This window comes from Apaloderma vittatum, unplaced genomic scaffold (genome assembly GCF_000703405.1).
Source record: "Apaloderma vittatum isolate BGI_N311 unplaced genomic scaffold, ASM70340v1 scaffold4011, whole genome shotgun sequence".
NCBI lineage: Eukaryota > Metazoa > Chordata > Aves > Trogoniformes > Trogonidae > Apaloderma > Apaloderma vittatum.
The window spans coordinates 101333-126107 of NW_009700722.1; the positions used below are offsets into that span (position 1 = coordinate 101333).

The 24775-nt window shown below is 40.8% G+C and overlaps 1 protein-coding gene across 1 annotated transcript in view; it reads right to left on the reverse strand.

Moving 5' to 3' along the window:
* LOC104280997 (protein sidekick-1-like) overlaps positions 1–24775 on the reverse strand; it is a 282102-nt gene that overhangs the window by 82421 nt on the left and 174906 nt on the right. The window contains 6 exon segments of the mRNA XM_009878837.1: positions 6677–6798; positions 8032–8155; positions 8157–8233; positions 13084–13182; positions 16385–16577; positions 19539–19654. Of these exon segments, the coding sequence (XP_009877139.1) occupies positions 6677–6798; positions 8032–8155; positions 8157–8233; positions 13084–13182; positions 16385–16577; positions 19539–19654 (731 nt within the window).

The following is a 24775-nucleotide window of genomic DNA, read 5'->3' on the forward strand; positions in this document are numbered from 1 at the left end:
AGCTTCTATGGGCCCAGGACTATGGCAAGCCCAGGAGACGGCTTTCTGGTTGTGAACGCTCTCCCTGGTAGGAACGATGGGTGCAGCCTAGGAGGAAATGGCAGAGGCCAGCCGAGCCCAGCAGGTTGGTCATCCCCAAGCTCCAGAGCCAGCTGGTAGACAAGTGGCCACTAAGTGTATTGGGAGGCAGAAGACCCTGGGCAAAGTCCCAATTAACCACTTTCAGACTCATTTTCAACCGAAAGGCAATGGCAGAGAGGCAGCAAAAGAACCATCCACAGGCATAGTTTAGAGATTCAGCAAAAGATTTTAAGAAAAAGAGATTGGGAACTATCTTTATTTAGAATAATACCTTGCAGTGTTCCCAGGATCCGGTGCCAGCATTTGGGAAACTAACCCAAAGGGTTAGATCTACTGAAATCAGTCGTATATTTTAAGAGAGTGCTGCTTGTGTGGGGAGTTTTGCCAAGTAAAGGGAGTGAAAGGACACTGGCTGTAGGGTAGCTGGGTGAAGAGCCTGGGGACTTCTGCACAGCCTTTGACTTGTGTGGCCAAGCAAGTCTAGGTCAAAGTTTCATTTTATAGAATCATAGAATGGCCCAGGCTGGAAGGGACCGTAGAGGTCATCTAGTCCAACCTCCCTGTCATGGGCAGGGACGCCACCTCTCGACTAGATCAGGCAACACATGGGGACCTGAGCAGGGAATCGAACCTGCGACCTTGGTGTTGGTCCTTGTTGTCAGCACCGCGCTCAAACCACTGAACTAACTGGTCCCATTTTTTCTTAGCAATAACCCCAGAAACGTGTCTCAGAAGAGAACCTTCAGTGACGGACTTCTATATTTTTAAACCTCTGCAAGATCTATAGTAGATTCCAAGTTTCGGGCTCTTGAACGAAAAGGAAATTATTTTTGCTGAAACGCTCTGATGTCAGATCAGAGGAAACGTATCAGTTTCAAGAATCAGAGTACAAAGGGATTCCCACAGGGCAAAAAGAACTACGGGCAGCGGTAAGGATAAAAGAATCCTTTGAGGGGCAAGAGAGTCCACTACGAGCCTCTCTGCATAAAAAAAATAAGTTAATTTAGAGGCTTCTTTCTTGTAGCCGCTCTTTGGATAACAGTGTATGCACACTTCAGAAAAGGATTCTGTTTGTTGACAGAGTACGTGCATGTGTGAATACGTGTGCTTTGCTTTAGGAGCGCTGTAGTTTAACTCCAGCCAGCGACTAAGCACCAGGCAGCCGCTCACACACTCCCTCTTCTCCCAGCAGGATGAGGAGAAGAATCAGAAAAAAAAAATAAAAGGTAGAACTCATGGGTTGAGCAGTTTACTAATGAAAATGAAATAAAACAATTAAAAATACAATAATATTAATAATTGCAATGAAAATCCATCTAACAAAGAGAGAAATAAAATCCAAGGGAAAAAAAAGATAACCACAAACAAGTGATGCACAACACAATCGCTCATCACCTGCTGATTGACGCCCGAACAATAACCCACCCCTTTCGAACAACTTCTCCCAGTTTATATATTGGGCATGACGTTCTGGGGCCAGTTTGGGTCAGCTCTACTAGCCAAGCTCCACCTGCTCTGGCAGAACATAGGAAACTGGAAAAATCCTTGACTTAGGATAAACTCTGCTCAGCAACAACTAAAACAGCAGTGTGTTATCAACATTGTTCTCACACTAAATCCAAACCCCAGCACTGTACCAGCTCCTAGGAAGAAAATTAACCATCCCAGCCAAAACGAGGACACGGAGGCAAATGAGAACACCAGCTGCTTTTCTGTTACCACTGGCATAAAAACTCCTTGAGAAATGCACTCTGAACCTTAAGAGTTCTCTGTACAATAGAGCCACAATCCCCAGGACTGCCACAATAAAAACACCTACGTCCACCAAGACACCCCATGTAATCCCTAATAATGATCTGCCATCACAAGTTAGCACATATTCATTGCCATCTCTCAGCTGTTCCCAAGGCATTACATTCAATAAAAGGGCATATTCATTTATTATTACAGAAATGAGACAGTATAAATCAATATTGGAAGTGATGTCAGAACCCTTTCCTTCTCTATGCATTAGTTTCTCCATTTCTAAAAGGAGAACGTTAACACATTTCAACGTTTTCTGACAGAATGAACTATATGAGCAAAGTTGTAGGATTTTGACTTAAAAAGTAATTAAAATCCAGAATGAAAACAACAATTGGCCGTGATATTTTGTATAAGACAGTAATGTTTCCGAAATTTTGCACAGTTACAGAGTACTAACTGCATGAAACAAAACACAATGTTTCTGTACATTATAGAGGTACCCTGCATTCTACTATAGTTCAAGATATGTCAGAGTTTTCATTACAGAGGTCCATAACTCACACATTTGAAATCACTTTGGGAGAAATTCAGTTCACAGATGTCAGCCTGGGTGCAATTTTTTTCCTTACAAAATCCTTAAATCGATTCAGCCATTTTTGATTTAAAGATTGGCAAAGGCATAAAATTGTCAGAGCTTCAGACACTTTATTTACCAGCTCCAGAGTAAAAACGACACCAAGAGAATCACCTTGTACAATGGATGAATCCTCTCTGGGTCACTGCCTTAACCCACAAAACCAGATAAATTCATGGTTAAAGTTACGACGCCTTTCCCAACTCGCAGCTTTACAAGCGAATGCAGTGATAACACTTTTAAGGCGTTACAGCTTTGAAACTCTGCTACTGCTCACCACGATACTCGTGCAAAATCTCTCTGAAAACAGCAGAAAGGCTTTAAGCAAAAAATCTCTGTATTAGTCCATATACTCATGGCTCCATGACCTGCAGGGCCTCTTCACAAGGTGCCTTCAGCCCTTCCACAGGGCTTCTGCTATCTGCACAGTAGTGTTACCCACCAGAAAACCCAAACCTGGCAGAAGTTAAGCCAAATTTTCTAATTAGCCACTGGAAAGCCTGATGTTGTGTGACGAGTACCCACTAACGCCCAGTAATGATGTCACCTCTGTACTTCTGACAAAACCCCAGGAAAAATCCAGCACAGGAGAAAAAAGAGTTGAAACTGGACTGCAGCAGGCAGAGAGTGCAGATACAAAACCACATGAACAGCAGCAGGGATTTGTAGTCATTCCTGGTTGCAAATTGTCAGGAAAAAAGTCTACATTAGGTATACTCTAATTGCATCTGAGAGCTGAGGATGACTAGAAGGATTTGGTGAAATTCTTTGGGGATGAGCATGTTACCCTTGAGTGTCAATGCCACAACACAGTTACTGCTGGACCCTCTAAATAAGTGTCAGGAGAACCTTTATACTACATTAGACCCTCTTCTCCTTAAATTATACTGTGTGTAATGGAAAAACAATGTTAGGACTATTTTTTAAATAGCATTGTTGCGGTTTTGTCACTCTCTGGAAATAGTTTCCTCCAGCCCTCTGAGTCTAGATGGAAAGATAGAAGAGAAACACTCTAGTGATTTTTAAGAAATCCCTTCAGAAGTACAGAATGTAGCTTTACTGAAAACACAGAAATGGGATTTTTAACGCTTGATATTTCATTATCTACCAGCACTAAAATCTTAAAGACCCGATTCTCCTCTTATGTTCATTGACATAATTGAGAATTAGCTCCACAGTGACTCCCATGAATTTACACCCAGCATAGAAAGCAGAAGCCAAGGCCAGATGCACAAAACTGCATGTCAACTGGAATTCCCAGCTGTGTGTTTCATCCAAATTGTTCATGAAGTAGCAGACTTCAAAAATGGCACTTAGCCAAAATGGAACACTTGGAACATTTTCTAGACCTGCCCTTATCAAGGAAGCTTTCTGCCACACAAAGGAACTACGAAGAAAAACTCGGCGGCAGGTTGTTTGTGTGTGTGAACACGAAATAGCTGAAGTTTGTCTCCAGGGACTCAGACATTCAGAGTAAAGGATGCATTCCCAGTAGAGATGGAAGAGAAGACACGGTATATAAGGGACGTCCAATGCAAAGCGATCGCCCAGCTGCACAAACAGAGGGGGACACAGATGAAGTGCTGTCCTGGTTTGTGCACAACAGTACCAAGGATCTGTGGGTGATGCTTTGTCATGAACCCACCGACAGCAGAAGTGCAGCACAGAGGGAACAGACCTGTGTGGGAGATCGACCTAGTTCTCCTTCCAGAAGAGATCATGCTGTACAAGGTCTCTGTAAAATGCAACACATTTCTTTCCCCAAGCTGTTAGTTGTTTTCAGCTACTCTGCACCTCGTTGCAAACTTTCAGAAAGGCTAATGATCAAAAAATTTGTGAACAGATGGAGATGTAGTTCCTGTACCTGCTCGGACAGAATCTTCATTCTCCAATTCAACTGATTAATTTCAAAGTACACTAGAATATTCAGATCCGTGCTTTATAGTTAAATGGATCCTATCACTTAGCAATAGAACCCATTTTAAAACCCAGTATGCAAAGCCATACCTCAAGTAACTTTTAATATAATGCTAAGGTGTGAAACCCTTATCACTGCTATTAAGACCTATACACGGGCCAGTGAATGAAAGCTCCAGAAGGAACAAAAACTGCCTACATTTCTGTTCAGGAAATACAGTTGTAGATTGGGTAAAACCACTGCCCTTCAATCTAACATACTCCTAAGGAACAATCATGCTTGTCTATGCTAAAATACAAATGTTCCAACAGCAGTATGCATCCCAGCACAGATGTATCACCACTCAGAACAGACTACATGAAAGGCACAAGTGAACACTGGGGTGTCACTGGCAGCTCTTTCTTGAAAGCTTTTGTGTCTCTGAGAGGTAGGCAGGAAAACCTGTGATGTCCAGAGGGCAGGTCCAAGGCAGTGTAGATTCAAGTCAGGACAATCTCTGCTCCCACTACTGCGTGCTCATCCCCTCCCCTTGCAGTGACGTTCTGATCACACACAGCCCCAGCAGAGACTCAGTCAGCCTGAAACTCATTTGCTCTTGGCTGGATCGAGTCTCGCAGCAGCTCTGGGTATGATCCTGCCAGAAGCAGGGCATGCAGAAGGCAGAGTAACAAAGTCTTGGCAAGAGGGATGGGGATGAGGAGAAGGAATGGGAGCAGGACAAGGAGAGCTCTGGTTTAGACTGGCAAAGGTGCTGTGAAATCACACTTTAAGAGAGAAACAGTGTGAGTGTAGTGCTGGCAGAAAGGGGCTGTGAACAAAGGATTATATGCAGCTGTCAGCCTGGAAACAGGATTTGCTGTGTCCTTAAGGATTCACCAATTTCTCTGCACCCTGCAAAGATTTGTTAATCATGTGAGCAAGGCATTTTTTATTTTTTTTTAAATTAAATCCACTTGGAACACCATTTCTTGTTGTGCCAAATCTAAACCTGCAGGGTAGCTGTGCTGAAAAGAACTGCCCAGGCTAAGCAAAGACTTGGGCTGTGCTCCTTCCCCAAATGGAGCAAATATTCCTGGATCAAGGATCTATCAGAACCAGCAGCCCCTTGACTCTTGTAGCAACACATGAAATGTTGAGGGTTTGTGAACAAGAAAGACTCTCCCTTCCCTCTCTGCACACCAGGAACCCTTCAACCACTATTTGTACCCGGGGCTCTTCAAGGATGCAGATGAACTTCATGGTAATTATTATTGCAGTTTTAAAGCATTCAAATTAATTTCACTTCAGTGGTGTTCTGTAACTCACAGAATTGCTCAGAGAAGCACAAAAATGCTTCTCAGAATGTGCCAAGCCACCATATTATAGGATTTCAGTGTTTAATTCTGTAATATTCAATAATGTGTATGTAAATGGCACAAAACGTACCAACTTGTTCACAACAATCTCATGACAAAGTGAAGTGATTGTATCAACATGTCTAAGTGGTGACGGTGATTTAAGAAGTCCAACATTTGGTCTTAAAAACAGATTATATTATTTATAAAGATCTGTGGGTGGAAAGGAAGAAGCAAAGCTCATCTGTCAGGAGAACAAATGAGGAATATATAACTCCTCCAAGGCATAGCGACAGCAGAAAGAGGGATATTGTTTAAAGCTGATGAAGAAGAGAATTCATCCTATTCATATCTAGAGGTCTGGATAAAACACCCTCAGTATATCCCATTACAAGACAGAAAAATACACTTAGTCTCATGAATAATGGTATCTCTACCGTTCAGTGCAATTCTTCCTATACTTCTGACTCTACGGGAAAATAATTCCAGGTTTGCATCTGGTTTGAAAATACCTCTAACACAACCTAAACACAGGTTTCCAATCTTTTTTAAAATAAATGGATGGACTTAAGCTCTGCTGCGTGTGTTGCTTACGATACATCTGCTGTTCTTCGGGAACACAAGCAAAGCTGCTTTACAGAAATCCATGTGAATTATTTAAGGGATAAAGACTCTCATGTATATATATATTATATATTTTGATTTCGTTCCTCTGACGGAAGTTACAGCATTCGTATGACCTCCTTCTCACTGGCTGCTACACAGACATTTCTCAGCTAAGCCTCTCGAGCTCCTTTGCGTGCTGACCCTTCCAGGACCTCCTGCACAGTCACCACCAGGCCACTGACTGAGGAGTTTTGATCCAAAGTTAAACAAAAACCGTAATCCAGACAGCAATTCACTATTTAGACACCCTTCTAACCCCTCAGAAACTTCATTAAGAGCTTTTTGTCAGGGACATACCTGGCCTTCGACTATCCACTTGGAGATGGAGGTTTTGCCATCATACCCTGGCCGGAATTGAAGTGTGGCAGAGCGAGGGCTGATGTTGGAAATCACCAGGTTGGACGGAGCACCTGGAAGTTCTGAAGAAACAGAAATGTATATGAGAGGTACGAGGAAATATCAGCTGCCCCAAACAGATCTGTGCCTCACGTCAGTCAAGCTTACAGTGGCATTTCTAATTTTATTATTTTCTGACCTATCAACAAAAGTTAGCCCAGGAAAGAAATTAGAATAAATTCTCAGTACTACCTGCATTTATAAGTAATGGAAATTACTATTATAATCAGTAATCCTTCATAATATTGCACTACGTGCAAATGCAACAGGCAAAAAAGGGGCAGTTTTTTGACATGTATTTCAAGTATGCATGAATACACAATATTTCTTGATTCTTACTTCACGTTTGTGAGATGTACGATCGATAAACTAACCCTGACCAAGCAGGATAATGCTGTTATCTGACTAACAACAGGGAGCATGGCATTGATCCAGTCTACAACTTGTCACAATACCTATAACTAGGGAACAGAAAGGCAAATATACTTCAAGACATATAAAAAAGTTCAAAAATACCAGAAAAGGGGAAAACTGGATTACTACCAGTGATTTACTTTAACAGCTCCACTTTGGAAAATTCTACTTCTAGCGCCTATAAATTAACTGAAACTGCTTGTTTGAGCTATGAATTGCTTTCCATACTGGATGAGGGAGAGTGTAGGACTTGAAAAACAAAATGCACGTGGAGGAAATTTCGAGGTGCCCGAATGGTAACTTAGACAATCCAGCACAGGACTATCTCCTCCAAAATCATTCTCAGGCCACAACTCCCAAAACTTACAAATACAATTTTCATTTCAATATAAAAGTGTCCTCTCACAGGTGACATAAGCTACGCTACTTACAAATAGAAAAATCTTTCTTTTTTAACTTCATTCAAACTCTATTTTTCCCCCAAAGCAACACCTTCTGAACTGATCCAGGCTTTGTTCTTACATTACTTTATAAATGTCAAGAGATTCTGTGTTGTATTCACTTTTATTACTTTGTCCACTCCTTCTGCCATCTCGACAACTTTTTTTTTTGTATTTTTATTAAACAGCCTCAACTTTCTGGCAATTTCAAATTGCAAGCGTCTTCATGTTAATGATTTAATCTGTTCTAAAAATAAAATTTAAATTAGGTGGTGAAGAATTCCAATGTCTTATAAATAAAACCATTTTTATTACCACTGAACGAAAGTAACATGTGACCTTTGGAACACAGAAACACGAAGAACCAGCTGATTTTCATTTGTTTCACGCAGCTTCACCAACCTGGGGGCACGCCAGAAGAGATGGTGGAGGACGTGACCCAGCCGCTCCCTTTTGCGGTCGCAGCTGCCACCTCGATTGTGTAGGTGGTGAGAGACGACAGCCCCGTGATCTTGTACTCCAGCGTAAAAAAGGGTCGTGTTGGGCAGCGTGCGGGCAAGGCGAGATTCGTTCCTGCCATACACCTCCCAGGAGATCAGGTACCCTGAAAAACAGTTACACAGAAGTCATGGGCCATACCCATGGTAGGATCTAGTCTTTCATCTAAAGCACAGTTATACAACAACCCAGAGACAGGTAAATTCCTGTCTCTACAAGATTTGCTTGTGGTCACTGGTGGTACGACTTGTTTCTTACTCTGCTCCTTTGTGGTCACATTTTATAAGCAGAAAAAAAAAAAAAAAGCTGAAAGTAAACACCGGCTAAAACATCTAAGGGTTTTTATAATATTGTTATTCCCAATAAATATATGTTGCCCACAGGGTATCATCTATTCATCACCTTACAGATACCAGAGAACATGGAGCATCCACAGAGTGTCTTTTTTCCTATGACAATACAGTGCTCGCTATGAAATGGGTAGGAAACCTGGGGATAATCTCTCAGAGGGGTGGACTTTCATTCTGTGAACTCTACAAAGCAAACAGGAAGAAACACTAGAAAAATATAACACCTTCTCACCAGCTGGAATATCGAATTAAAAATCTAGATGTGCTTAGCAGGGCTGCTCCCTTTTCAGGCTAAAGTAACCTTCACTGCAGTGTATCTCGAGATACTTGCAAACCTGACAATAACAGACTGGAACATTGTGGGAATCTTCTAGGAACTGAAAAACCTCTACTCCCTACTGTTTGTCCGTTGTACAAATCCTTTAGCAGGGTGAATCATTATCCCTTCTTTCAAGCCCATGGTGTAGCCAATGTATTGTCCAAAACTGCACTCGTCCTGACCTTCACATTATTCTTCTATCAGAACCAAGGTTTCCTTTTTATCCCTTTGACTTCCAAGAACTTTTGAAACTTTCTGCTGTCTGATTTGCTCAATTTTACCTCCAAATCTGCTTGTCCTCCTCCTGCTCAGTCCCACTTTATTCTCGTTTGAACCCATTTGAACCTTACTGTGCCAGTCTCCAGAGAGCATGTCTGAAAAGTTTGCTTGATTGCAGCTTTCTTTGTGATTTGACTCAGGGAGGAAAAAAAATACACATAGCTCTTGAATGCCTGCGAAATGGAAGTGAGTGAAAAGGACTAACAGAAAGGAACCCCACCGAGTGAACCATGCATGAGGCAAGCTGGCAGGAGAAACTCCCTATTGGGTTCCTGCTCCCATCATCTAAGATGAGGAATTCAGACCAGCTGGGGGGCTTGAGGTTGTTGTGGTTTTTTTTTTTCCCTTTTTCTTTTTTTAAAACCATGATAAAGCTGATTAACATATACAAACTGATGCAGCAAAATACCTTATGTTATTAATCATCAAGGAAGTATCACTTCATGAACTAAAAGCATGGCAAGACAAGTATTTCTGAGTTTGAGGTATGAGATGTTACCCTTCCTTGGGGCTGGCTGCCATCACTGACAGTGATTCCTGTTAACCTAGTTCTGCGTGAAAATGGGCTCAGAGTACTCACATAGTCACTAGTTATGTTTAGGGTGAGGGGGCAGCAATAAAGAGTGGTGATGCTTCCACCATTCCAGCTTGTCAGGCTATGCACTACCTAGGGGAGAGGAAAAAACTTCCAAATGCTCATCTGGAACCAGCTTTAAGTAAGTGTCTGAACGGGAGTTAATTAAGTCAGTAATTTACCAGTATCTCAGAGACATTGTGGCATTTTGATGCTCTCTGAAAAGGCTTGAGATTCATTTACCGGTGATCAGAGTTTATGTAGCACAAGCAAAATTATCATAACTGCATGAAGATTTGACAAAACTTAAGGACTCTATTGCCTTCCTTAATTGAGGGTGGACAGAAAGGTGGGGGATGAGTGTTCCCTCTGTTTGATGCTCAGTGAAGAGGCATGAAGGAATTGCAAACAGAATCATCACAAATGCCCCTTTCCTCCAAAAGCTGTGGGCGCTACACTTGCTCCAGAAAGGGCAACGTGGAAGAATGAGGAGTTCAAGGAAGGTGCAGTTGTGCCTCTCCCCACCTCCCAACAGAAGACACAAAACCGGCAGCAGAAGGTCTGTGTGCAGCCACGGATGGAGCAGAGGCTGGGCAAGGGCCACGCCACGGCTCAGCTGCCTGCCCAGGAGCTGCACACAACTCGTTTGCGCCTCCTTTGAACCTTATGCATGGGCTGGCAGAGGAAATTGGAGTATCACCTCTGAGTAAAACAAAATGGGTTGCCTAAAGTGATATATAACCAGAAGATAAGGAGGGGACTTTCAATGCTCTCTCTATGCTTTTGTTGCTTACGAACAAAAGAGTTTCACCCACTACACACTGGGCAATCTTAAGCGACTGAGATATCTCCTCTGCCATCACGATAAGCTTTAGACGTACATCAGATATCGGTGATGATTCTTTGCACATTCTGTTTTCTCCCTCGAGACTACAGGGATGAGACCCAGCTTTCCCGGCCACCAGGCACATAGTTTCTACGGATTTATTTACTGAAAAAAACATTCACCGGGAAAAATATCCCAAATTCACATCCAAATTGAACAAAAGACAAAGAGGCAGCGTTTACTGTTGGATATTTCGCTCCTGAAAGTATAGTTATGCTCTAGTCATATTAAAAAAATGCAAACAGAAAACACATACATACATATCGAGCAGACACAAAGCCCAGTGTGACCATGCATAACAAAAACAGATGAAAAAAATGCTGAAGGAAAGGAACAATGTCCACCGTCCCCCCAAGTAGCACTTAAGCCACAATGACTGACAGATGGGCAGAGCTTTAGGACATGTGGTTGGTAACAATGCACTCTCTAATGTAAAGACGTGCTCACTGCCAGAAACATGTGCGGGGGAGTCCAGCCGGCTTGGGCTGAGGGTTTCCTCTGGCTTCAGTGTTGGCGAGAACAGGGAAGGTGCCGCGGAGCCTTCCTGTACGCTCTGGCACTACACCCTCTCCACAAAACGCTGCCTAACGGAAACTAATGACCGGCAGAGTTTCAGCAATAATTTTCTGTTGATCTGGAGTAAATTCTCTACACGAGAGCGGTACACCCAATCACAAACTGTCCGTCTACATCCAGGTCCTCATAAATCAATGTTTACTGAGAGAATGAGGAAGACACTGGAATTTACAGCAAGAGTAATGGGCAATTTCCCCGTGCAGGGCTGGCTGCTGGGCACCACCCTCCGTGCTTCCCCCCTCCCAGCTCCGGTGCACGCAACAAGAAGGTCCAGTAAAGATTTCAATGAGCAGAAATGATGAATAATTGCCTCCCTAAGCACTCCGAGCTCCAAGCAGCGCTCTATAAACCTCTGAGGTACTCAGGGCATGAACAATTTTGCTATTCTTTTCTTCCACCCCAAATGCAATTGGCATCATTAAGGACGTTTCTTTTTCCTTATAAACTTTGCTGGACGTTTTTACAGTGGTGTTTCTTCGTGAACAGCAACAGCTTGAGTTAATTTTTCTCTGAAACAATTTGCCCCAAATATAACACGGTCCATCATCGTGCTCCACCAGGTTTCAACCCATTCTGGGAGGCAGCAGCTTGTTTCTAGCAAATCAATTCTGCAACACTAAGCATAGTGCTGCTAACTTGTGCTTAACGAGGATGAGTATTACATCATCTTACTTAGATAGCTAGATGTGAATTTAGGTACCTAAATTTAAGCACTCAGGCTTGAAGGCTTTGGCCATCTTCGCTGAATCAATAGTGCTCTGCTTTCAGAAGTCATTAGCTTCTGTTCTCAAATCACTGAAATCAATGCATATTTCAGGAAGGTTACTGTGGTATAAAGGCAAAAAGTGATCTACATAAGGGCTCCACATATACAATAAACGGCACGAAAACATATGCACAAGTGGTGCATGTTACAGATAGACAAAGGAAACACAGACAGGTACAAGTCCTATCAAGATAATTAGACATGTCAAATTAAAATGCTTCAGAAAAATCACAATGACATAACATTTCAATGTTCAGGGGCCAGAAAGTCTGATTCTTTTTAAAGTTACATAATGTTTTTTGGTTTTTACAAATCACAATACAATTAAAATAAATCAATAAATACACTTTTCAATGTCAATGTTCCCAAACTAAAATATTTTGATCCGCATGAAATGATCTTCTCTCTTTCCAACTATGATTTTTAACTCCAGTAACTTCAAATTTGAGAGCTTTCTTGCACTTCAAAATGAACAGAACGTCCACCCTGTGCAGCTGTAATAGTTTCCCATCTGAAAACAATATTGCCTCTGTTGATAAGAACTGGAGTTTTTCTCAACTATTTATAGCTTCCTTTATGAAAAAATAATGAAGTTGCTGATGTTGTATCTACACCGGCATACAGTAAATAGATAAATAGCTTGTCAAATGGCAAGCTCATCAAAGAGAAACAAGAGAGTTCTGAACCCTTGTGATGGTTTATACAAAATTAAGTAATGACATGCAAATTCTGTCATGCAGTCCACAGCCAGACCACTTGATCACAGATGAAGGATATAGCTGATTTCAGGCTTCGTCTTGATTGCAAACCTGAGCAATGCCAACCCAGATTTTGCAGCTGTAAACTCCACGCAGGAATTCCCCACCTTTGGGGCAAAAGCTGTCTCGCAGCGTTTCACATATTTAGTAACACAGGTGGAGGTCACAGAAGATTTAACAAGACCAGAAACTCCACGGGGAGTTGATTTCAAATACAGGCTGCCATTTCAGTGACCACAATCACGAGCTGCCGGTAATTGGACCCGTACTTTCTATAGCATGTCCTCGCTGACATTTCAATTACCCCAAAAGAGGGACCAGTAACCGGCGCTCGCAGTAGCCAGTTCTCCCGAAATGCTCTATTACGCAAATACTTTTTCACTGCAATGATACATTCCACCACACACACGCTTAAAAGAAGAAAAGGCAGACAGCAGCTGATACTTGCCTGTAATGATGCCATTTTTCTCTACGGGTTCTTGCCAGCTGACCTTGAGAGACGTGTCCAGAATCTCAGTGAAACTCAGGTGTCCCACAGCTCCTGGCTCTGGCAATCAGAAAAGAAAATCTGTTAACAGGAGAACCCCACTTACTTTTGATCTGATTCATGTGGCAAAGTTAGGGCTGAAGAAATAAAACACGGGGCCGGGGCCATGGGAAGTCTGCCTGAAACATGAGTGAGAGCTGTAGGGGAGAACACGAGGCATGAAGAAGCACTCTGGCTATCGTCGCGTAAATTATTTTACCCAGTCATCATCCTAACTCTGCGGAGAACTACAGAGAGTGGCAGCAGGAGACTTGCATGCAACTGGTTCTCTGCCTCCTTTCTCGAGCTAATCTAATTAGAACACTCAAGCTGGCAGTCCTGGAAGCGATTGTGTTTGCTGTTTTTCCCTCAGTGATGGTGTTTACCTGTGCTGCTGCATGTACCTCATCTGGTCTGTGGCAACCCCCCACCTGAATAGAGCCTTCTGCCTATGCAAGGTCAAAGCAAGGACAGAGTCACCGAGCTGCTGCTTGGATAGATTCTCTCCAAACAACTCTAAAAACGTCCAACATAATGGCAACTGTCTTCTGTAAAATGAATACAAGTGTGTGAAACTTTTAAAGGATTTTTATGATGTAGCTCAAGAGCTCTTAAAAATTTCAGCTCCCTAGTGTGCAATGAAAGAGCATAAAATGGAATGACTGTCAAGAATATGCCATCCTCCCTCAATTTTGATCTTCAAGGAAGACATCCTGACTGATTTTTGATCCAACTGCTGTTCTGTCTTCAATCGATGTACTGGAAAAAGGAGTTTTTGTTCACTTTATATTCGCTGTGCTTCTGTCATTGGATCCCTGCCCGAGTATCCTCCAGCTCCGCTGACATCAGTTGGCAATTTCACGTCTGCAATTTCATATTTTGTTTCCTCTTCACTTTAGTCCAGTTTCTCATTCCCCTCCAGCTATGATAAAAAACGCAAAGCCTGCCAGCAGGTCAGCTACAACCACATTTGCAATTCTGCGATCTTAGTGAGGAAAATTTCCAAACCCATTCTGCGATATCTAGTGGTCAAAAGCATTACAGAAAGAACTGCTGATCTGGTAGTGACCTCAGAGAGCACAGCAATTATGCACTATTTGAGACCATGGATCTGCAGACGTGCAAGCCACAGACTTGCAGAGCTTTACTCCAATTAGCTCCTGCAGTTGCCGTCCAACTTTAATGTCAGAATGAAGAACAGGTGCAGGTTGCTCCAAGCCAGGACACAGTGCCTCTGACTGGATGTCAGGTTTTATTTCACCTACAGTTCATCAGCAAACAGATCTTTTTGCACTATTTTTTTTTCCTAAAGCCTAACTTTGCTGTACAGACAGCAAATTATCACCTGAGAACATGAATGACAGTCCTTTCAAATCTTTTTTTTTTCTCCACCACATAAAACCTGAAGCAACTTAGATTCAATGATTCTCTGCAAAGATGCATTACGCCATCCTGCACTTAACTTCTCAGTCACCATGAAAACCCAGGAAAGCAATTCTGAAGGATAAAAAAAAAAAATGAAAAAAAAGATCTTGCCCATCTGTACTGCTGATGTTCCTTGCTGCATACAGCTGCATACACCAAAAAATGTTTTAAATGTTTTACAAATACAGCCCTGGCTTTCTTTCATTTTATATTTCATGATGGAATTTTCTTGGGTTTAAAATGGTATGTAATCCCAATATTTCCCTGAGATACTTTCCGTGTCTTGACTCTGCCCCTTCTCCCGCTTTGTGCAAAAGCTTTAAGGCTCATTTCTGCAGCCTTTCCTTCAAGAGAAATATTAATAGTCTCTTTCCTCTTTGCAGCCGATTAATTTTCATGATATCTTAGGAGTCTTGAACCTTTTGTTTCTTTCTCTTCTGAACTCAGTGAAATTAGCCACAGGGTTCAAATGTCATTGGAGGGAGAAAGACAGACGAACCTAAGACAGACAGGCGAATACACTTACAAGCCATGACTGTAAAAAAGCTTAATTTCCTTAGGAAAACATGCAAAAAAAAGTTAATATTACACAGAGGAAGCTAATGGGTGTTTCTCTTTCCTCCATGCCTTTTGCCAGATAAACAAGTATGAGTTTGTATTAATGTTTCGCATAGTTTTTCTGGTAGTTAAATTGCTCTCTCTGTGATCTTCTAACAAGCAGAGGTTTAAGTCTGCTCTTGGGGCACAGGTCTCCTGACTAACCTCAAAAGGAAAAAACATGCGAAAGCATTTAATTTTCTTCGTGCTCTTTCAAGAGTATCTCATGAAAAATTGGATTAGCACTTTGAACATCACTTCTGGAAATGTTAATGGCAATCAGATTTTCCTTTACGGGAACATTGACTAGCCTAAAAAATCCCTACTAAGGCAAAGTAGTATTTCTAAAAAAAAAATTAATAACTTACTGGATGTATTAGGCATTTTTTTTTATCCTGCTTTGGATCTGTAAATGTGCAGCAGTGTTTATGATGCTCCATGACAGGAAGATACTGAAGTGCTGGCCAGAGCCAAGAGAAGCGTGGACACAGAGTTATCTGAGGGCCACTGCCATTTAGTTATCTGCATCAGACACACGCTAGACTAGTTAGTCCCAAATATGTTTTGAGCAAACACTTCCAAGAGGCCACAGAGGCCAAAACATTTTCTGATGAAGGGAATAATTTATATGCTAAACTATCCAGTTCATTTTAGTTCATGCTGGCTCCAGTTTTGCAGAATAAAAGTTACTGCATTGTTACGATCCTCGTTCTTTTATACAAACATTTGCAATATAATATAGAAACAGACATTTTCAATATATTGAATAAAAGAAGGAAACAACTGTGAATTAATCATCGACTTCCACAGTAAGTTCCAGTGCTCAGTTCCTAAGAAGATCAATTCACATTTATTTGGATGCCTGAACATGGATTTAAGAGCATAAAGGTTTACAGCCACAAACAGCTTGTTGAACAAGACCATGAAGATTTAAGCTTCTAATCAACATAAAAAAAAAATCATCCAGGTTTAGTCCATAATTGAAAAATTATCAAATATCATCCATTTGCTGCAGGCTGAAAGAACACACACGGACAACTGGCTGAGGTCATCATCTGATGCAAAATAGTAGCCAAGAGACTACAAACTGATTGTGAACCTGAAGTCAAATTTGAAGTAGCTAGATTTGAAAGTTCTGGCTTCTATACCGAATCAAACAAAATTCGAGTGCTGAGATTCTCTGCCAGCACTGCCTACTCACTGTCTTCGAGGGTGCGCAGGAGCTGGGGAGCGCTTCGTGGTCCATCCCCAGGCGTGGTGAAACACAGAACTGACGTGTAGTACATAGTGTATTTCTTCAGGTTGGTGATGCAGCCACTATGAACACCATGAAAATCTGGAGCAATGGTGACCATAGTCACCGCCTCCGGAGCATCCACTGGCCATGCTAAAAGCTAGAAAATGTAAACAGGGACGAGGTCTCATTAGAAGTTGTGTCTATTTGGAATCAAAGCTGCCAAAACCATCTTAATCCGATTGTAAAAAAACAAGCAGTGCTGTTAAACTACTGTCAGCTCTGATGCTGAACAGATGGATATAACACTGTTACTATGATAACTGGAGGGATGTGCATAATACTCACTACTGATGGGGGATACTCCTGACACCGTGGAGGTACTGCAATTCTCAGTGCCTGCTACTAAACAATGCCAAAATTATTGCAAATTATTACTTGTATCTCATGAGCCTTTTGTCTCTGCTGCTGAAAGGAAGAAAAATACTTTCAGTGCTACTGCAAGATAAATGCTTTCTCTATTTCTGGAGTTCCCTTAAAGATGCCACAGGCTGGAGAGGTTTGTGGGTTAAGAGGAGAAACTGGGGACACGCAGCTCCCCCAGCGTGCCGCTGACCAGTCTAGCCTAACCGGCTACGGGTGTTACAGTGTTCAGCAGTTCAGAGATATCCACACCGTGAATGATTCAAGGGGTTCTGGAAGTACAGTAAGAATAGAAAATGATTGTGAAGATGATTACTGCAATTTTCAACAGCTGGCTCCCCAAAGTTAGACTCCCAAAGACATTTTCATGCATTTAAAAGAGTGTGCCTGTCAGATGTGCTCAGTTCTCCCAGGTTTCATTCATCTCGGTGGATCTTCTTGGTGATCAATATTTTTTAGAGAGGAGCACCTTATGTGTAGGTCCCTAAACGAGGACTTAAAAAATTCATTTTTGGCAAATGACTTTGTAACTTCAAAACAATTTTTTGATATTGCCTTAAAGGCTTAGAGGTCTAAAGCTTTAAAGGGCTTATGCAATTTTTATTTTGTCCAAAAATCCTTATCGTGTGGCTTATATCAGCATGTTAAAATTCTAGGCCTTACTCAGTATCCGCGTAAATCATGCAACTTGTATTGATTTCGGGCTCATAAGCATGAATAGACGATGCCTGAAATTAATGAGCTATATTTGACACATTTAGCCAATGTCTATAGCTTCTGACAATCAGAAAGCACAGTTAGAGGACTATAAGGAGTATTTCCGTTAGGAATATTTCATATTTGAAAAGGTGCACTTTACAACACCTTGAAATGCAAATAAGTTTCAAAGAAAAGATAAAAACGGAAAATGGTTGATGGGATAGTAAGTTTTATTTTCTTTTCTAAATCACCTTTGTGGATCACAATTGGCATTTATAACCTTGAAGGACTGAACTTGTCTTTTTTGAGTATATTTTATTGCACATTCTTCATGAAACATGCAGAAAATAAAGGTGAACAATTCTTCCAGTTAAAGGAAAAAATGGGTTTAATCCTTAAGAAAAGCAAAGGCCTAGCTTTGACTACCAGTAATTCAGAAATTGTACAAAAAATTATGCTATACAAGTAACAGACAGAACTGTTCTTGCACAGTCTTTGTACTGCAATTCACAATGCCTAAGAGAAACAGGAAAGCTGTTGCAATCTACTGCAATCAAAGAAATCCTTAGAAAGAGAAATCTTGATAGTTTCAAAAATTTTCACTGACCACTGATACAAATTACAATTTTAGTTATTTCATACCATCACTAAAGAAACAAAAATAAGAGGTAGCGACCCAAGGAGATGGAGGATTGTTAGACTGAAATCCTCAATAAAACAAAGAAAAAATGCCTGAAGTATGACTTTCGCAAGTCTGACTGAGCTCACCATGGACTTTCATCAGAAAATTATAGTGCACTGCAGTCCACTGAGCCCCAAAAGTGCTTTTATTCTCCAGAGCCTGAACAGAAGCCAAGTACTACTTTTGAACTGAAATTTCCGGACATACTTCTGCAGGTCTGTCAGTCACTAGTCTTGAGAGCTGATTCTATCTCTGGGAAAAACAGACATACACGTCTACATGTGTACAGTCCTCCAACAGGGAGATTCCAATACTACTGCTGTTCTTCACGAAAAATACATAGATTTGGGCAAAACCACTAAAACTCCCATGCACACCTCTGTCCCAGTTTCACCACCATTCTTAGAGGACATTCAAGCCTTCTGAAACTTCTTAAGCCCACCTACAATCCCTCAGTTCACAGCTTGTCTTCCGAACTAGACAACCTTCTCAGCCCAATCAACATTCCTTCCCCCAGCACACAGATCAACCTTCCTCCTCCCTGCTCACAAAACACACCCGTCTTCCCTTTTCCCGTGCTGCGACTCCTGCAAGATTTCTCTTTCTTCTCTCCACGAATGCTTTCAAACCCTTCATTTCCCATGCCCCTGCTGCCGAACCTCTGGAGGAGTTTTTGTTAAGCAGTCCTTCCTGAGAGACAGAAATAAACCACTCCAGCTCCCTTCTTAGCACACACTCCACCGGTCAAAGTACCAACGAGTGCTTTGTTAAGCACTCTCCACTCCGCGTACTGTAATAGATATTGCCAGTTGCCCCATCAACAGGAACTTATCGTGTTAACTCCATGTCATCAGGCACGATGAATAAATTTTACATTCTCACATCTCCCAAAACATCATGGTGGGAAAGTTAAGACAAATACTTTAATGTGATGTCTTGGGTCCTGATGAAATTAATGAGAATTTTGCATTAGAGTAAATAGAAACCCCCAAACCGATTTTTAGTGGCACGACAACATATCCTCTGTGCTGACTTTCCAAACTGTTTGATATCGAACTGCTTTTTGGCTTTGGAAACTCTCCAGGTAAATGACAAAGGTATTAGGACTTCCAGCCTATTTATTCCCTTTTCCAAACTTACAGAAACTGCAAATGTTAGGAGCAACAACTGCTCACTTCCCTCTTCATTTTACTCGTGTAAATTATCCCTGAAAATTTACACTCACTTTGGAGATTTAAAGATTATTAGATTCCACTTCTAATCATTATATACCAGGCAAATACTATTTGAAATTACAGAAGTCTTGTTTCCATTTACCTTGTACCCTTGGTTAATGCCATTGATGAACTGTTGGGGTGGAGGGTTCCAGAGGAACTGGATGGTTGTGGAGTTCACAGCTTCGACTTGCACGTTCTGCGGTGGAGCTGTAGGCACTGCAGAGAGGGAAATCAGCCAAAACAGAGAGGATGAGGGATGAAGAGACAAAAGAGAAAGATGAGCACAGAACCCAGGGACTGCCACTCGCAAGTCCCAAAGTAATAGCAACCTTGAGAGAAGGATGCACTGCTGGTGAAACAGTAACCAGCAATGATTTGGAAAGAAGGGTAATCGGGTTAATTTCTCATTCTGTATTGGAGGTTCTTTCAAGGGGAGGGGATGAAATTATTTCTGCAGCTTATTATTCCAGACATGAGTTTCTCATAAAGACTGGAGACAGAAGCTCGGTATTGATAGGTGAACACATCTCTTTCAATTTTCTGTGACTGCACAGAGAATGAACAGGTTCAGAAAGAAATTCTTGAGTCTTTTAATATCACACGATTCCCTAGATCAGACAAGCAAACGGAGCTTGCACAATTAAAGTCCTAATTCTGAATTATAATCTGGCAAAAGCACCTGTTTATTATTTATTGCTGCTGAAAGAATGAGGACCAGTGGTATCACACGCAATAAAGATTTTTCTTGGGAGTTGAAGATGTTCTCATTTTATTTTAATATGATATTCATTCATGTATATTAAATTGATTATATACATTCTGCGCCAATACATCCTCTAATCTACTAAAAGTTACATAAACATTTTATGCCAAGTATTTAATTAGACAGATGTTTTCTCAATACAAAAGAAAGTACAGAACATAAAAGCATACTGCCATCAAATAACAAAAAATAACATGTAAATATTTTGCCATTTAATATAATGTCTCTTTAAATATCTTTTAGGCAATTTCTTTAACTTACTGCTTTAGGATGTCATTTCTATAGTTCTCAGAGGAAAGACCACTAACAGAGAGGTCTATTTTACTGAAACTACCAAGGTTATAGGATGTTTTAGAAGAAAACTGTTATTTGAGTATAAGAAGTGGACTAAGACCCTTTGAATCCTATAAAATAAGTTTAATAAAACTTCAAAAATACTACAACTGACAGCCATGTGCATTTGTATCCTACGAAAAAAGAACTATGCACAAGTGATTTTGAAGCCTGGAAAGCTTTATTCCTTCTGCTTCCAAAGGAAAATTTCTACCAAAGCCCAATGACTTATGCTTCTAAAAAGTACCCACAACTCCCACTGAGAAAGGGTGACTTGCTCCACACTTTTCAAAACCAGGTCACAAACTTTTAAAACTTTAAAACACTTTTGGAAGATGAGTCTTTGTATGGAGAAGAAATAAGACATTAAGTTCAAAAATGTAAAAATGCCCTCTTTTCCACCAAAGGCTATATTTATTTGAAAGAGACATAAAGGTACATTATTCTTAAATGGTTTACAAGCTGTAGTAAGACTCCAGCCAGCAGAGTTAGAATGGCATACACTTATCAAAGACATCCACAACCTAGAAATTGCAACATGGAAGAAAGGAGAAATCGTCAAAGATGTCAGGTTTGAAATGACAAGAACGTCCACTTTCATAACTTGTGTCACAAAAACTCCCTGACGACTACACCGTGGCTTGAAAATTTAGCTCTGCACATTTTTTAACCTCAGAAACTGCATCTTATTCAGAATTTTCTTGCCCTAATTTAAAACCCAATGTCACAATTTATGAACTACCATAATTATTGAGTTCTAAATCAGAATTTATCTGATACTCCTCAATTCTCATTGGAACCTAGGCCCTACTTCCTGCTATGTATCATAACTCCCTGCATGCTTTTGGAAGGTTAAAATACTATCTTAATGACCTGTAGACATCATAAAGTTTTCAAAGTTAAGAGAGTCACCAAATCATCCTGGTACGCAGTCATATATATTAAAGTCACTCTACAGTCTTAATGAGCTGTTTTGGCTACAGTCCCCTACTAAATGTATTTCTTCATGTTCTTTGATGAAACCATTTCTTAGGAGAGCCACAAGATGTATTTCAGTTTGCTTTTTTTGTGCAATACTTGATATAAGTAACTGTTAACATGAAGAAGGCTTTTTTTTTTAAAAAATAAAAATTCTCACTTTCCTGTATATTTGCACATTCAGATATTGTAACTGCCGGAGATTATTGAACAAGAAAACCGTATTAGAAGCCTTTAGGTTAGTTCGTTCTCAGAAAGTCAGCTGGATATCACTGACAGATTAATCTCCTTCTGTCAGGAAGGCTAAATCAGCCAAGCATCATCCACTCCACTCATTCCTCCTCCTTCTGTGGAACTGCTACCCCATTTATATGTGCTAGGTTGATTTGCGAACGTAGTTATTGTACAAAAAATCTACACATAACCCACGTGCTGCCCACTGACGGCCACCCGTGAAGAAATGCAGAACTTGGGCAGTAGCAGCAAGAGCCTGGTTTTCCCAGAGCCTAAGAAATCGATACAGGTGACCCGAGAGTTAACAGCACAACCACCTCACCGTCTTTATTTTCCTGAAACACAGATTAGCACACACGTTGTTGTTTCATTTCTGTGGGCATTATTTTCTATAGTGGAAGACCCCATGGAGGCTGTGCAACGAATAGCAAAACTTCCAGCGATTTCAATATCACAAGGATTTTCTTCTAAGAGTCTGATGTGTCTTTAGAAACAATTCAAAATAATACAAACTCTTTTAAGGGAGGAAAAACCCTGCATCAGCAAGCTCCAAGTTGTCATTTGCAGTCCCTACAAACCTCAAAATAAGTTCAGGCAAGCACTTGAGGATAAGTTTACTACAGTTTTAGAAACATGGATAATCAAATACATTAGCTATTTCCTTTAAAGAGGGAAATATTTTTCGTTCATTCGGAGATAATTTCCTGCAACAAGAATAAACCATTACAGCATAAAAAGTACCTGCAACAAAATTGGAAACTGTGATTTATATTACAATTCCCCTTTGGACATCTTTAATGAAAAATCAACATATGCATCTCAATAAATGCATTTAAAATATGGAAAGAATGAGGTCCGTTTGATATGCATAAGCTTAATTACACTGCAAAAGACAGAATATAATACATTTTTATATTTTTAATCAGAAAAATATCAATGTTATAAGCTCAAATTTCTTTCAAATTTCCAGTATAAAGCTCTCCTTTTATGTCCTGACATTAAAGACTTCCATGGGTATCTGAACAGTTTTTTTGCATTTAGAAAAGGCAAGAAGTCTGACAGAAGCTAAATCAGAATTGACCTTCTGGTCACTTCAAAACTCAATCACTTTTCCAAGATCATGGTTAGTAGCTTACTCAAACTGTGACTGTCTACATAAATGATTTTCTAATTTACTGGTAGATACCTATCATCTTCCTATAATTTTCTTGTTGTCAAGCAGTACAGAAGTTGCCAGCGTCAAACACATTTTTCAAGAGTAATCTCCGAGTATTTACATGCCCAGTTTTTAAACTTGCTCATCACGTTTGCAACTATTCCTAAAACATCTCATAGTGAAGACTCATCTGGGAATCATCTTGCAGTTGCAGATCAAGACAAAACCAACTGTAACTTTCTTCCCAATAAAGTCCATGTGGTCGGAATTCTGTTAAGAGCTCAGCCCCCGGGACTGGAAGTTAATGCAAAGCATTCTAAGTAGAAAAGGTCATGGAAGCACTCTAGATAAAAGCCATTAAAAGGGTTTCACTGACGAGATAATTGAAAGAAGAGAAGGCATTAAGGTTAAGCATGTGTACATGTAATTACTCTGTCTCTAGCTATGTGCAAATAGCATGTAAACCCCATAGAGATTTTGACAGTCAGACTATGGTCTTAAATATAGATCTTGAACAGAGGCTTGTGGAAAACTCTCCTTCTCCTCTGGAGCTCCTGACCTTTGAGGTGGCAGCTTCCACATCTCAATAAGGCAGGCTCAAGGAACTGCGGGTTTTTCTCTATCTGAGGATTTGGCTGTTCCCTTAATGCACTGAGGATTGAGACACGCAGTTCCTCCTGCAAAGTCTATTCTCCCCAGCTCCCGGCTGATATGAACTGCAGCGGGTGCATAGAAAAAGTAGTCTCTGCAATTCCACACACGCCAATATTTGAAATTCAGTAATTTGAAATTCAGAGATTTGGCACTAACTGAGGAGTTTTGCTTCTCACAGCTGCAAAACATCTTCTTTCTTGCTCACATGCCTCTCACAAGGACAAAGTTTTACTTCTTCATTAAGAGCTGGGGGCCAGGGCTAATTTCATCACCTTTGTGTAGGTGGCAGTAGATGGCAAATGACACCTAACAGTGGCAAAAATGAGATACAAAATCCAGCCAGTACAACTCCAACCTGTTTCTGTAAAGGAACTGCCATGGATGCTCCAAAGCTGTTGGTATGTTGTTCCCCAAAGGAAGCAAATGCGCAACTTTAAGATGTTTTTGCCAAGAAACCCTAAGGAAAAACTAAGGGAAAAATCTTTTCACTGAGATAAAACTGAACTGTTGCAGAGGACACTCCTTATTCGAAGATTCCATTTTCAAGATTTCTTCCTATGTAAAGTAGGAAGCTTTCCGTTACCTGGGTTTTCTCTAGCTTTTCTGCCTCAGTCTTATAAATTTCTCCAATTCCCCTCCTACTTTCTGAGGACAAAACTATTTTGGACCTGTCTGAACAGACTCATCTTGCTTTTATCCTTCTCTCCACACCACCAAGACTCACTGTAGCCTGGTGATCCTCCCACTCTTGCATTCAGGAAGGGCCTTTTGCTTAGATGTTTTGGCCTTTTGCGGTGTTCATGTACAGCACAGAAGGGAAAATAAACAGCGTCAAACTACATCTTGAGATCTACAAACTTAAGGACTTAAGACTGGCTTTTGGGATATGTATCAAAAGAAGGACAGAGCACTTAATGTAGAAACAAAAGCAGGTTAATGTCATTGCAAAGAGCCTAATGGAAGCCACATCTCTGTTTATAAACCTTGCCTAGCCTAAATCTAAGGAGCATCTGAAGTTTTTAAAGGAGGGAGAAGTTTGGAAGTATTCATGCTAGAGAAAAAAAAACAGACCCAAAGCAAAGGATGGAAGCTTCTGCTTTCTCAGATCAACCTGCAGGAAAAGGTTAAACATGGCCAACAGCAGAGAGCAGAGACAACACTGTCACCATCCAGAAAGATGTTTATACATCTTACAAAGCCGTTCTCATAAGAAAAGGTA